The following is a 12,734-nucleotide window of genomic DNA, read 5'->3' on the forward strand; positions in this document are numbered from 1 at the left end:
CTAATGGTTGCCAGGCGTTGTTGGCACATAAGGCTAGCTTCCCATGAGCGGATGTTTTACCGCACGGATATATTTCCGTTTGTTAGGATGCATGTCTCTACACAAGAGGATTTTCCCAAAGCGGCTTCGTAGTTTCTATAGGACACTACACTAGAATCGCTCGGGTTAGCAGTGCGCACGGCTAGTAATACACATGGCTAGTGATATCACGGGGGTTAGCAGTGCACATGGTTAGTGATACAATGGGGGTTAGAATTCCACATAGCTAGTGATACCACGCGGGCTAGCAGTGCACATGCCTAGTGATATCGCACGGGCTAACAGTGCACATGGCTAGTGATACCGTGCGGGTTAGCAGTGCACATAGCTAGTGATACCGTGCGGGTTAGCAGTGCACATGGCTAGTGATACCGTGCGGGTTAGCAGTGCACATGGCTAGTGATACTGCACTGGTTAGCAGTGCACAGGGCTAGTGATACTGCACTGGTTAGCAGTGCACATGGCTAGTGATACTGCACTAGTTAGCAGTGCACATGGCTAGTAAAGCACTACGTGGGCAGGTATGAAGGGCCTCACTGATCTTCATTGATTTCTAATCCACGCTGACAAAACCGCGCGGCATCAATCCACTCGAATGAAGCGAGCCTAAGCTCTTGCAATCCTCCATTGTTACAGGACCATGGGGCTAGCAACCTCATCCCAAGGAAAAATATATATAATCGGATAAAATATGAAGGTTTTAGAGATGGGCTACAGCCACCTTTTGGCCAAAGGTACAATGGTTACCTGAATTTATTTCTTGATGTTTAGAATCTTGTGAGGGCGTAACTAAAGGTGAAAGGTGTCTGGTTTCAGTTCCGGTTTCATCAGAATAGATGCTCGCCAGGACGTCAGCCGGGCAAGTCCAGCAATCATTGTGGTGCCCACATACATCAGTGACCTCCCTAGTAAACAGCTTAAATTCACGATCCCGTTGTGGGATCGATCTGGCTGCCATGCAAATGCTAGGCAAACAATTTACCACTGTACTAGCCAGGAGGTCCCATTTAGACGTGAGAAGCCAGAATATTTGAGAGAGAGAGAGAGAGAGAGAGAGAGAGAGAGAGAGAGAGAGAGAGAGAGAGAGAGAGAGAGAGAGAGAGAGCATGATAATGGATTCCCAGAAAGAGATTAATACACAAACATATTTTCTGGTAAAGTTTATTTTAATTTCGTATTGGCCGGAGTTTGAACAAGGATTCATCACTTTGTCTTTCCATAGGAGTTTTTAATTCCTCAGTGGTATCCACCATGGCCGTGTCCAAAACCACCATGGCCGTGTCCGTACCCTCCATGGCCGTAACCTGGGCTGATATGGAAGTGGTTGTCGGAATATCCTCCGCCGTAGCTGCCATCGATCTTGTGGCCCTTGCTGTGGCCGTATCCTCCATGGCCGTGGCCGCCGTGTCCGAATCCTCCGTGGCCACCATGTCCGTAGCCCCCGTGTCCGAATCCTCCGTGTCCAAAACCTCCGTGGCCGCCGTGTCCGTAGCCACCGTGTCCAAATCCTCCATGACCGTGTCCGAAGCCGTGTCCTCCGGCGTTAACAAGTGCGACTAGAAGAACCAGCGCCAGTGCTACGAACAAGGATTTCTGCAAGGGGGAGTATTTGCATGAGAGAGAGAGAGAGAGAGAGAGAGGAGAGAGAGAGAGAGGAGAGAGGAGAGAGAGAGGAGAGAGAGAGAGGAGAGAGAGAGAGAGAGGAGAACGAACTTAAGCTGTAAATCTTATGCCCAATTGATAGCTGACAGCGGTGGGTGGCAGCTAGCCAGAGAGAGAGAGAGAGAGAGAGAGAGAGAGAGAGAGAGAGAGAGAGAGAGAGAGAGAGAGAGAACGAACTTAAGCTGTAAATCTTATGCCCAATTGATAGTTGACTGCAGTGGGCGGTAGCTAGCCAGAGAGAGAGAGAGAGAGAGAGAGAGAGAGAGAGAGAGAGAGAGAGAGAGGAGAGAGAGAGAGTGAACGAACTTAAGCTGTAAATCTTATGCCCAATTGATAGTTGACTGCAGTGGGCGGTAGCTAGCCAAAGAGAGAGAGAGAGAGAGAGAGAGAGAGAGAGAGAGGAGAGAGAGAGAGAGAGAGAGAGAGAGAGAGAGAGAACGAACTTAAGCTGTAAATCTTATGCCCAATTGATAGTTGACTGCAGTGGGTGGTAGCTAGCCAAAGAGAGAGAGAGAGAGAGAGAGAGAGAGAGAGAGAGAGAGAGAGAGAGAGAGAGATTTTATACTTAATTATCCATTAAAGTAATGAATATCGTTAACAGCCACGTCCCTACCCACGTATCATTTTCGACATTGAAGTGATACATAAAATATACCTTATGTATCATACCACTCATAATAACAGATAGAAAACGGAATTACAATCAAGTAATATAAGAAAATAAGAATAAATCGTAAATGGGAAAAAAAAAAAAATTTCGACCATTGTGTACAAACTGTCGTGACTGGACGTCAATTACCTAAAGATTCGTGGGAGAATTTAACATTCACGGCCAGTAATTGAGCGAATTGATTTTTAAAATGTTTTTTAAATAGTTGATTTTCATTTCAAAGACCCAAAATTAGAATCATCTATAGATTTCGGAAAGTTAAGAGAGCATATTTTTATGGTATATCACTGTCTTGGATTTGCGTTCTCTTGCTTGAGGGTATACTCGGGCACACTAATCTAATTTCTCTTCCTCTTGTTTTGTTAAAGTATTTATAGTTTATAAAGGAATTATTTATTTTAATGTTGTTACTGTCCTTAGAATATATTATTTTTCCTGGTTTCCTTTCCTCACTGGGCTATTTTCCCTGTTGGGGCCCCTAGGCTTATAGCAATTTGCTTTTCCAATTAGGTTTGTAGCTTAGCAAATAATAATAATAATAATAATAATAATAATAATAATAATAATGGGGATGGGGGGGGGGGGGAAGATACGGTGAAGGATGATATGGAGAGAGGAGGCTTGGTTGGAAATGATGCATTTGATAGAAGGTATTGGAGAGTGCGCATAAGGCAACCGACCCCTTAATTTAAGGATAACGGTGGGAAAGAAGATACATATGGTATTTCCGTTGGCTTGAAATATGAAATTAAAGGTTAGATGATGATGAAAAACTTAGCGAATGGATTTAGAATATCCAAATAATGAAATACTTATGGGATATTCATAACGGGAGATTAAGAAATTATTAATAGTCGAAATAAACAAAGTATTGAAAATATAAACTATGAGATATTTGTATCAGTTAAAATATACTTTATAAAAAATTCGAGTTAGTTGTTGATAAAGATGAAAATATACAGATCATATCTTCCTAAATAAAAAGAGGCCCACCATAAAGATGAACCAAGAACTAAAAAAAGTATATATATAGATCATGTCTTTCAAAATGAAAACAGGCCCACCTTAAAGACGAATAAATTAATATTCTCAAAAACTACCATAGATCATGAATATGAATTATGTCTTTCAAAAGGAAAAAAAAAAACACTTTTAAGACGAATAAACGAATATTCTCCAAAAACTACCATAGATTATGAATATAAATCATGTCTTTCAAAATGAAGAAAAAAGGCCCAACTTAAAGAAGAATAAACTAGTATTCTCCAAAACTACCATAGATAATAAATATAGTCTTTCAAAATGAAAAAAAGGCCCATCTTAAAGACGAATAAACTAATATCCTCAAAAACTACCATAGATCCTGATAAAAATCATGTCTATAAAAAAAAAAAAAAAAAAGAGCCCACTTTAAAGACGAATAAGCTAATATTCTCCAAAACTACCATAGATCATGATATAAAATACTTAAAATGTGCCACATTACAATTACTGAAGTTCTAATCAGAGACTCAAGATTCAGCCTCTCAAAAACTACCATAGATCAGGAATAAAAATCCTGTCTATCAAAAAAAAAAAAAAAAAAAAAAAAAAAAAAAAAAAAAAAAAAAAGCCCACTTTAAAGACGAATAAGCTAATATTCTCCAAAACTACCATAGATCATGATATAAAATACTTAAAATGTGCCACATTACAATTACTGTAGCTGTAATCACAGACTCAAGACTCCTGTCAGACTCACCATCTTGGAGATTAGGTTAGGTGGGACTTCTTGCTACAATGACAAGCGGTCGAAAAGTGTGTGGTCAGTTGAGTCTTGACCAACCTTTTATACTCCTACCTCGGCGCCAATGACCTTAGATGTCAGGATGCCAGAAAACCTCAAATCAATCAATTATACGTCTGACCTACTCCCTATACGAAAAGGCCTATTACGATTTCGATTGTTTTTACTTTTTCAAGATTTTTTTTTTTTAATTTTTCATTTGATGCTTTATTTTTATTTCTATATTACTATTCAATTCTATTTCTTTTATCTATTCATTCATATTTTATGTTTTCGAAATGTTCTTTCCTAGTTTGATATTTTTTTCATCTTTTTTTAATTTTATTTCTTTTATCTATTCATTCATATTTCATATTTTCGAGAAGTTCTTTCTTAGTTTAATATTTTTATTTATTCTTTTTGGATTTTTGGAACCTATTGGAGAGGCCATTTTCACTCACGTGCCATCAAGGTGAGACAGAGCGAAAAGTGCAAAGGAATTTCCAGTGAATCACTTGGAGAATTAATGATGAATTACTAAGCCTAAATTTCGCGTAATTTTTTTAATTAAAAAATTTAGAGTTGAATTAACAAGATTATATTGAGTTTAACAATTTATTATTTCCAAAAGATATAATTTTCATGTTGAATTTATCAGCTCAAATTGGACGAATATCAAATATTTGATATTGGCCTAAATTTAAACGTAACTTTTTCAATTCGTAAATTTATTCACATAAACAAAGTGAGAGTTGAATTAGCAAGATTGTATTAACAATTTATCTTCTCTAAAAGATATAATTTCTATGTCGAATTTATCAGCTGAAATTTAGCGAATTTCCATTATCTGATATAAGTTTGTTTATCATTCTCCAAAAAGTTTTTAACCAAAATTACTGTTAAACTAGTAAACCAATATTGAATACAGTTTTGAGTTAATTTCGAGCTAATAGACTTTTCCAGTACTGTTCAAAATATATCCAATGATAATAATAATAATAATAATAATAATAATAATAATAATAATAATAATAATAATAATAATAATAATATAATAATAATAATAATAATAATAATAAATAACATGATTATCTAATCATTCTTTTGAATATGGAACAAAGAAAAAAAGATACCACGTAAAGATCTTTCAAAATATTATAAATCCCTTTAACTTGTTAAGGAATTTTCTACACAATCGAATGTGCAAATGTAAAACATGGCAAAGTGCACATAGGAATGAAAATATATAGATGCAGAGGAATAATCAACATAGAATTTCTCATTACTTATTTCTTTTATTTTCTGTATTTCATGTAATAATAAATCACTCCCTAATTAGTAAAATAGTTTATCAATCAAACGATCTACATCTTACTATATCCAAAACATGTCAAAAACATAAAATGAAAATAAGAATGAAAATATATAGATGAAAAGGAATAAGGAACCAATAATATCTTTTAACCTATGTTTTATTTTTATTTTCATGTAATACTTAGTCACTCTCTAATTAGTAAAATAGTTTATCAATCAAACAATCAAAATCTTACTATATCCAAAACGTTCAATTGGAATAATTTAAATTATTATCTAGTATATTCTTTAAGAGAATATTTTATTCTTTCTTTCTCTCTTGAAGAGATTAATTATTATTATTTCTCTGTCATGAGGGAATAAAGTTATTTGTTCATAATCACGTATTCCATTAATTAAATTCCAAGACGTTTCATTTGCTCTTCTTTTGATAATTGAAAATATGATTATCTTCCAATTGTCCCCTGAATTAATGGGATTACAATTATTTGCAAGGTTATTGTTAGTCGCAGTGTATTCTCAAGGGTATGACATGAGAGAGAGAGAGAGGAGAGAGGAGAGAGAGAGAGGAGAGAGAGAGAGAGAGAGAGAGAGAGAGAGAGAGATTAAAGTAAATTTATAGATAGGCATCCTATTTCTGGGTGAGAGAGAATATATTTATAGTTAAGTATCCTCTTACTGAGAGAGAGAGAGAGAGAGAGAGAGAGAGAGAGAGAGAGAGAGAGAGAGAGAGAGAGAGAGAGAGAGAGAGAGAGAGAGAGAGAGAGAGAGAGAGAGAGAGAGAGATATATTTATATACAGTACTGAATAAGCAGCCCCTTCCTGCGAGAGAAAAAAATATACTTATAAAAAAGTACTCAGTTTTATTTTTGTTTTTTTTTTGACAATGACAATAATTTTGAACTAAAACTGTTCAACTACGCCATTCATATTTCTTCATCTAATTATTCTAGTAAGATCAAAAGCAAATCAATTATAAATTGGGTTAAAAAATATTAATCCTGTTATAGACTTAACCTAATCACTAAGAGAGAAATTCCTAAGAAATCTTTAAAAAATATAATTTTTCAATTTTCCCCAGGAAATATGCAGCTAACTTTCAAATTTCACATTCGACGTGATTTGGAACGCAAGATACATCAAGAATATAATACACGTATTTATTCAACCTGCTTTTTTTAAAACTCTCTAATTCATAAACAGTGAGACGTCCTTGACACTCGAATTCCTAATAGCACGTTTGGCCCGCCGGAGTCCCCAAAGGAATTTTGAGTGGCCAAAGAGTATAAAAAGCGGATGGAGTGTCCAGTTGTCACTCATTCAACGACCTACCTTCTCTGAATACATACTAACCTCCTGTCTTCGAATACCTTCATCATGGTTAGATAATTACTGCGAGTTTGATAGTGTTAGATAGACTGTGATTGTGAAAATGTTTTAGATAATAAAATTTTGATATTTTTAAGTCTATTTTCAGTTTTAAAATGTTAAATATAATCTCATGATAAAACTTGGATAATCTAAAGTCTTTTTCTAGTTTTAAAATGTTAAATATCTTATAGTCCAATTTTGATAATTTTAGGTCTAAGTTCAGTTTTAAAATGTTCAATATGATCTCATGATCCAATTTTAATAATTTCAAGTCTATTTTCAGTTTTAAAATGTTAAACATGATTTCATAATCCAATTTTGATAATTTCTGGTTTAATTTCAGTTTTAAAAATGTTAAAATAGGATCTCATGATCCAATTTGAATAATTTCAAGTCTAATTTCCAGTTTTAGAATGTTAAATATCTCATGGTCCAATTTTGATAATTTTAGGTCTAATTTCAGTTTTAACAATCCAGATTTGATAATTCTAGGTCTAATTTCAGATTTAAAATGTAAAAAATTATCTCACATTGATTAATGCTAAATAATTTCTACTTTAAAGATGTTAGATGAGTTCCCTTTCTAAAATATGTGATATAACCTAACTCTGGAAAATACTCTATGCCTAATTATACTTAAGAATTAATCATACTTAGGTTACATTTATTATTATTATTATTATTATTATTATTATTATTATTATTATTATTTGCTAAGCTACAACCCTAGTTGGAAAAACAGGATGCTATAAGCTCAGGGGCTCCAATAGGAAAAGAGCCCAGTGAGGAAAGAAATAAGGAAATAAATAAACTACAAGAGAAGTATTGAACCATAAGAATAAAATGCTTTAAGAACAGTAACAACATTAAAATAGATCTTTAATATATAAACTATAAAAAACTATAAAAATAAAACAACAACAACAACAACAACAAAACAGTAGCTTGATAGTTGTTTACGATTAATCATAAAAACAGTTGGTTTGTAAACAAATATCTTTTAAATATTTTTATTAATTAATTAATTTTTTTTTTTCAGAAGTGCTTGTTAGCATCCGTAGCCGTGGTTTTGTTGGCTGCCCTCGTAAATGCTGATGGATACGGTCATGGTCACGGTGGACATGGCCACGGGCATGGCCATGGCCATGGTGGATATGGCAAAGGACACGTTGTCCACAAGAAGCACTACGGCGGAGGAAAATCCAATCAACATTTCCACTTGTCCGGCCCTCATGGCCATGGTGGCTACGGACATGGCCACGGTGGCTTTGGACATGGACACGGTGGCTTTGGACATGGCCACGGTGGCTTTGGACATGGACACGGTGGCTACGGACATGGCCACGGTGGCTTTGGACATGGCCACGGTGGCTTTGGACATGGCCACGGTGGCTTCGGACATGGACATGGCCATGGCGGCTTCGGACACGGTCATGGTGGCCATGGTGGATATCACTGAATCTTGAATATTCTGATTCTTGAATCTTTATTGCCATCCATGATTCTCAGTTCAACTTCGGCGTCATAATTCAGATGAATTCAGATAACTTATTTCATTAATTATTTACAAATGTATTTATCAGATAAGAGATCTACATATTCCACCAAGTACTACATTATGTAAGATACATACTTTCATGAATGAGTAAACGAAAAATCATAATAAAAACTCCAAATAACAAAATACAAAATATTTTATTTGAACCCCATTTCATGAAAACATTACAGGATGAATTTCATGAAGCACTTTGGTTTGAGTAGTGTTAATAAAGCTTCACTTGTGTCTGAAGATTAATGTTAAAAGGTCTGACCTTTTCAGGGTAAATACTGTTTACAATACAGGTAAAGTTTTACTGGTGTTTGAGGATTAATGTTAAAAGGTAGGACCTTTTCAGGGTGAATACTGTTTACAATACAGGTAAAGCTTTGCTTGTGTCTGAAGATTAATGTTAAAAGGTCTGACCTTTTCAGGGTAAATACTGTTTACACAACAAGTAAAGTTTTACTTGTGTTTGAGGATTAATGTTAAAAGGTAGGACCTTTTCAGGGTAAATACTATTCTCAATACAGGTGAAGCTTTACTTGTGTCTGAAGATTAATGTTAAAAGGTCTGACCTTTTCAGGGTTAATACTGTTTGCACTACAGGTAAAGCTTTGCTTGTGTCTGCAGATTAATGTTAAAAGGTCTGACCTTTTCAGGATAAATACTGTTTACACTACAGGCCTGACTAGTCAAAGATCAATGCTGTCAAAAGGTTTGAGTGACCTAATCCAAATATTGTATAAAGGTCTGGCTGTTCCTCAGCAAATACTAAAGAAATGTCTGACTATTCAAGGGTAAATACTATGAAAAGACATGACTGTTATGGTGCAAATGCCATCAAAAAGCCTAACTCTTTTAGGTCAAATATTGTCAACAAGTCTACAGTAACTATTCTACTGTAGAGCAATTACCACCAAGAGAACTGGCCATATAAGGGCAAAAACTGTCAAACGTCTGACCACATCAGGGCAAAAACTGTCAAATGCCTGACCATATCAGTGCAAAAACTGTTAAATGTCTGACTACATCAGGGCAAAAACTGTCAAACGTCTGACCACATCAGGGCAAAAACTGTCAAACGTCTGACCACATCAGGGCAAAAACTGTCAAATGTCTGACCACATCAGGGCAAAAACTATCAAATGTCTGACCACATCAGGGCAAAAACTGTCAAATGTCTGACCACATCAGGGCAAAACTGTCAAATGTCTGACCACATCAGGGCAAAAACTGTCTAATGTCTGACCACATCAGGGCAAAAAATGTCAACGTCTGATCACATTAGGGCAAAAACTATCAAACGCCTGTTCACCTCAGGGGAAAAAATGTTAAACGTCTGATCACATTAGGGAAAGAACTATCAAACGTCTGTTCACCTTAGGGCAAAAACTGTCAGACATCTGACCAAATCGGGGCAAAAACTATCAAACGTCTGTTCACCTCAGGGCAAAAACTGTCAAACATCTGATCACATTAGGGCCAAAACTATCAAACGTCTGTTCACATCAGGGCAAAAAATGTCAAACATCTGATCACATTAGGGCAAAAACTATCAAACGTCTGATTACCTCAGGGCAAAAACTATCCTCTGTACCATTTTCTTCCACTGTCTTGGGTTAGAGTTCTCTTGCTTGAGGGTACATTCAGGCATAATATTCTATCTTATTTCTCTTATTCTTGTTTTGTTGAAGTTTTATAGTTTATGTAGGAAATATTCGTTTTAATGTTACTGTTCTTGATATATCTTATTTTTCCTTGTTTCCTCTCCTCACTGGGCTATTTTTCCCTGTTGGAGCCCCTGGGCTTATGGCATCCTGCTTTTCCAACTAAGGTTGTAGCTTAGCAAGTAATAGTAATAATAATAAATAAGATGTTATGAATAGCTAAGTTACCTATTCTGAAGACCTTTTCATAACAAAATGCTACGTACACAAGAGGAAATAGCAAGAGAAAAATACGGAAATTAAGTATAGCTAAAATGAAAGTTTAAGCCAGTGGCTGATTTCTAAGGATTCTTTTAAAATACCTAAATCCCTATTAATAATGTCCTGTTTTAAAATCAATCATTCACCCCAAAACAATTGCTTTTAAACCTCACATGGTAGAGTAATATATGTTATCATATTACTTATTAGATTGAATTTTATTATAAAGTTTTACTAGATACCAGATATACAAATTATAGATAATGGCTGTTTCTTATGACCTCATTCTAATGAACATGTACTCCATTTATTCAATAACTCCCTTATAACTAATTATTTATTCAAAATGTTTTATTCTTCATCTTTCATACTTTAAAATATGAGATTTTTCATCTCAGAAATTTAACTTGTTACTTGATCTGGTAAACTGTAAATTAAAACCTCTTGCTTTTGAATAAATATTATCCTTATTACTAGCTAAGCTGTAACCCTAGTTGGCATAGAAGGATGCTATGAGCCAAGGACTCCAACAGGGAAAAATAGTCCAGTGAGAAAAGGAAAATAACCTTAGAAATAGATATGAAACTTTGATGAGATGTTTTCATCAACAATTAATAGTATACTTTCTTCATCAATCTTCATTTGCCTAATACATTTGGCAAAATATTTCTCTCACAAGGACCTCCAACAGGGAAAAACAACCCCAGTGAGAAAAGGAAAATAACCTTAGATATAGATATGAAACTTTGATGAGATATTTTCATCAACAATTGATAGTATACTATCTTCATCAATCTTCATTTGCCTAATACATCTGGCAAAAATGGATTCCTGTATGATTGACAGGCATGTTGCAATTTGACCAAAATTTCCTACATACTTAAATACAATCGTGAAATCACATGTATTATCTATACTTAATTCTTTGCAATATGCAAACTTTTATAACATATGTAATATATTAAAGTGGATTATTTAATATATAGATTTTTTCTTTTAATAAAGAATTACTATGTATATAATGGGTACCCAATTATTATTTATTATAAAACCAGTTGCTTTGTTCGAATTGTATATTATTTGATCATAGATGCATTAGTTATCTTAATGTGAAATGCAATCATGAAAAAGTTATATTACAAAAGAAAATATGGCGTCGTTTGGTTCGTTATGATGTATTTATCTTGATTTTCAACAGCATCAGTGGTATCCACCGTGTCCAAATCCACCGTGGCCGTGTCCAAAACCACCATGACCGTGTCCAAATCCACCGTGGCCGTAGCCGCTATGACCATGTCCAAATCCACCGTGGCCATGTCCAAAGCCACCATGTCCATAGCCTCCATGGCCGTGTCCAAAACCACCATGGCCGTGTCCAAATCCGCCATGGCCGTAGCCATGTGGGCCATCCAGATGGAAATGCTGGCTGGACTTTCCTCCTCCAAAATGCTTCTTATGGACGACGTGTCCTTTGCCGTAGCCTCCATGGCCATGGCCGAAGCCGTGTCCGAAGCCGTGTCCGAAGCCACCGTGGCCATAGCCTCCGGCGTTAACTAATCCCGCCATCAGGATAACAGCTAGGGCAGCTAAGGTGAGTTTCTGCAAGATGGATTAATGTGATTTAAATATATTCATAATAACTTCGATCTTTTCCTGATTCAACATATGATTGAAGTGATGTCAATATAAAAATGTGTAGTGAAGTATTGTTATTATTATTATTATTATTATATTATTATTATTATTATTATTATCAGCCAAGCTACAACCCTAGTTGGAAAAGCAAGATGCTATAAGCCCAAGGGCTCCAACAGGGAATAATAGCCCAGTGAGGAAAGTGTTTGAGCGTTTCAAATACTCTATTTATAAATATCATTACTTAATGTGACGAAAGTGATAAAGTTTAAAAATAGATGAGGAAGATAATAATAATAATTTATATTTATAGGAAAAATAATTTATATCAATAAATGTCTATAGAGTTTCCAATGAATTTTTTATAAAGTCTAAAAATATGATAGGAAGACGATGATATTATTTTTGTTATAGGAAAAACAATATTCTATCAATATATGGCTACTGTATAGTGTTTCCAATGATTTATTTATAAAATTGATTATTCAATGTGAGTAATGTGAAAAAAGTCTAAAAATAGAAGAAGAATAGGAGAGAGAGAGAGAGAGATGAGAGAGAGAGAGAGAGAGATGAGAGAGGAGAGAGGAGAGAGAGAGAGAGAGAGAGAGAGAGAGAGAATTCTTGAGGTGGAGTACATGTCAAATGATTTGTGAATTTCTTTGTAATGCTTAAAAAAATAAAAAACCAGAAGACGATCCGCAAAACAGGAACTTTATAAAGAGAGAGGAAATTTCAAATGAAAATGGAAAACTATTGAAAAGATAATAGAAAAAAGTTCCCACGGAGGAAAGTTGCTCAATGGACCATTTT

At 35.0% G+C, this 12,734-nt stretch overlaps 3 protein-coding genes across 3 annotated transcripts in view; 1 reads left to right on the forward strand and 2 right to left on the reverse strand.

The window, feature by feature from the left end:
• Nucleotides 1-1,225: 1,225 nt before the first annotated feature.
• LOC137628350 (holotricin-3-like) lies at nucleotides 1,226-4,163 on the reverse strand. Its single transcript, XM_068359503.1, has 2 exons — nucleotides 4,113-4,163; nucleotides 1,226-1,632 (listed from the first exon to the last, which is right to left on the reverse strand). Exons 1-2 carry the CDS (start codon nucleotides 4,113-4,115, stop codon nucleotides 1,276-1,278), a joined length of 360 nt encoding a protein of 119 aa, XP_068215604.1. The 5' UTR covers nucleotides 4,116-4,163; the 3' UTR covers nucleotides 1,226-1,275.
• LOC137628291 (uncharacterized) lies at nucleotides 4,151-8,280 on the forward strand. The gene is made up of 2 exons (XM_068359452.1): nucleotides 4,151-4,168; nucleotides 7,861-8,280. The coding sequence occupies exons 1-2, from the start codon at nucleotides 4,151-4,153 to the stop codon at nucleotides 8,278-8,280; spliced, it is 438 nt and encodes a 145-aa protein (XP_068215553.1).
• A 3,209-nt stretch (nucleotides 8,281-11,489) lies between these two features.
• Nucleotides 11,490-12,734, reverse strand: part of LOC137628292 (uncharacterized) — a 6,847-nt gene continuing 5,602 nt past the window's right edge. Inside the window, exon 4 of the mRNA XM_068359453.1 lies at nucleotides 11,490-11,888. Within this exon, the coding sequence (XP_068215554.1) occupies nucleotides 11,490-11,888 (399 nt within the window). The remainder of the gene's footprint in view (nucleotides 11,889-12,734) is intronic.

The sequence above is a fragment of the Palaemon carinicauda genome, chromosome 36, assembly GCF_036898095.1.
Source record: "Palaemon carinicauda isolate YSFRI2023 chromosome 36, ASM3689809v2, whole genome shotgun sequence".
Lineage (NCBI taxonomy): Eukaryota > Metazoa > Arthropoda > Malacostraca > Decapoda > Palaemonidae > Palaemon > Palaemon carinicauda.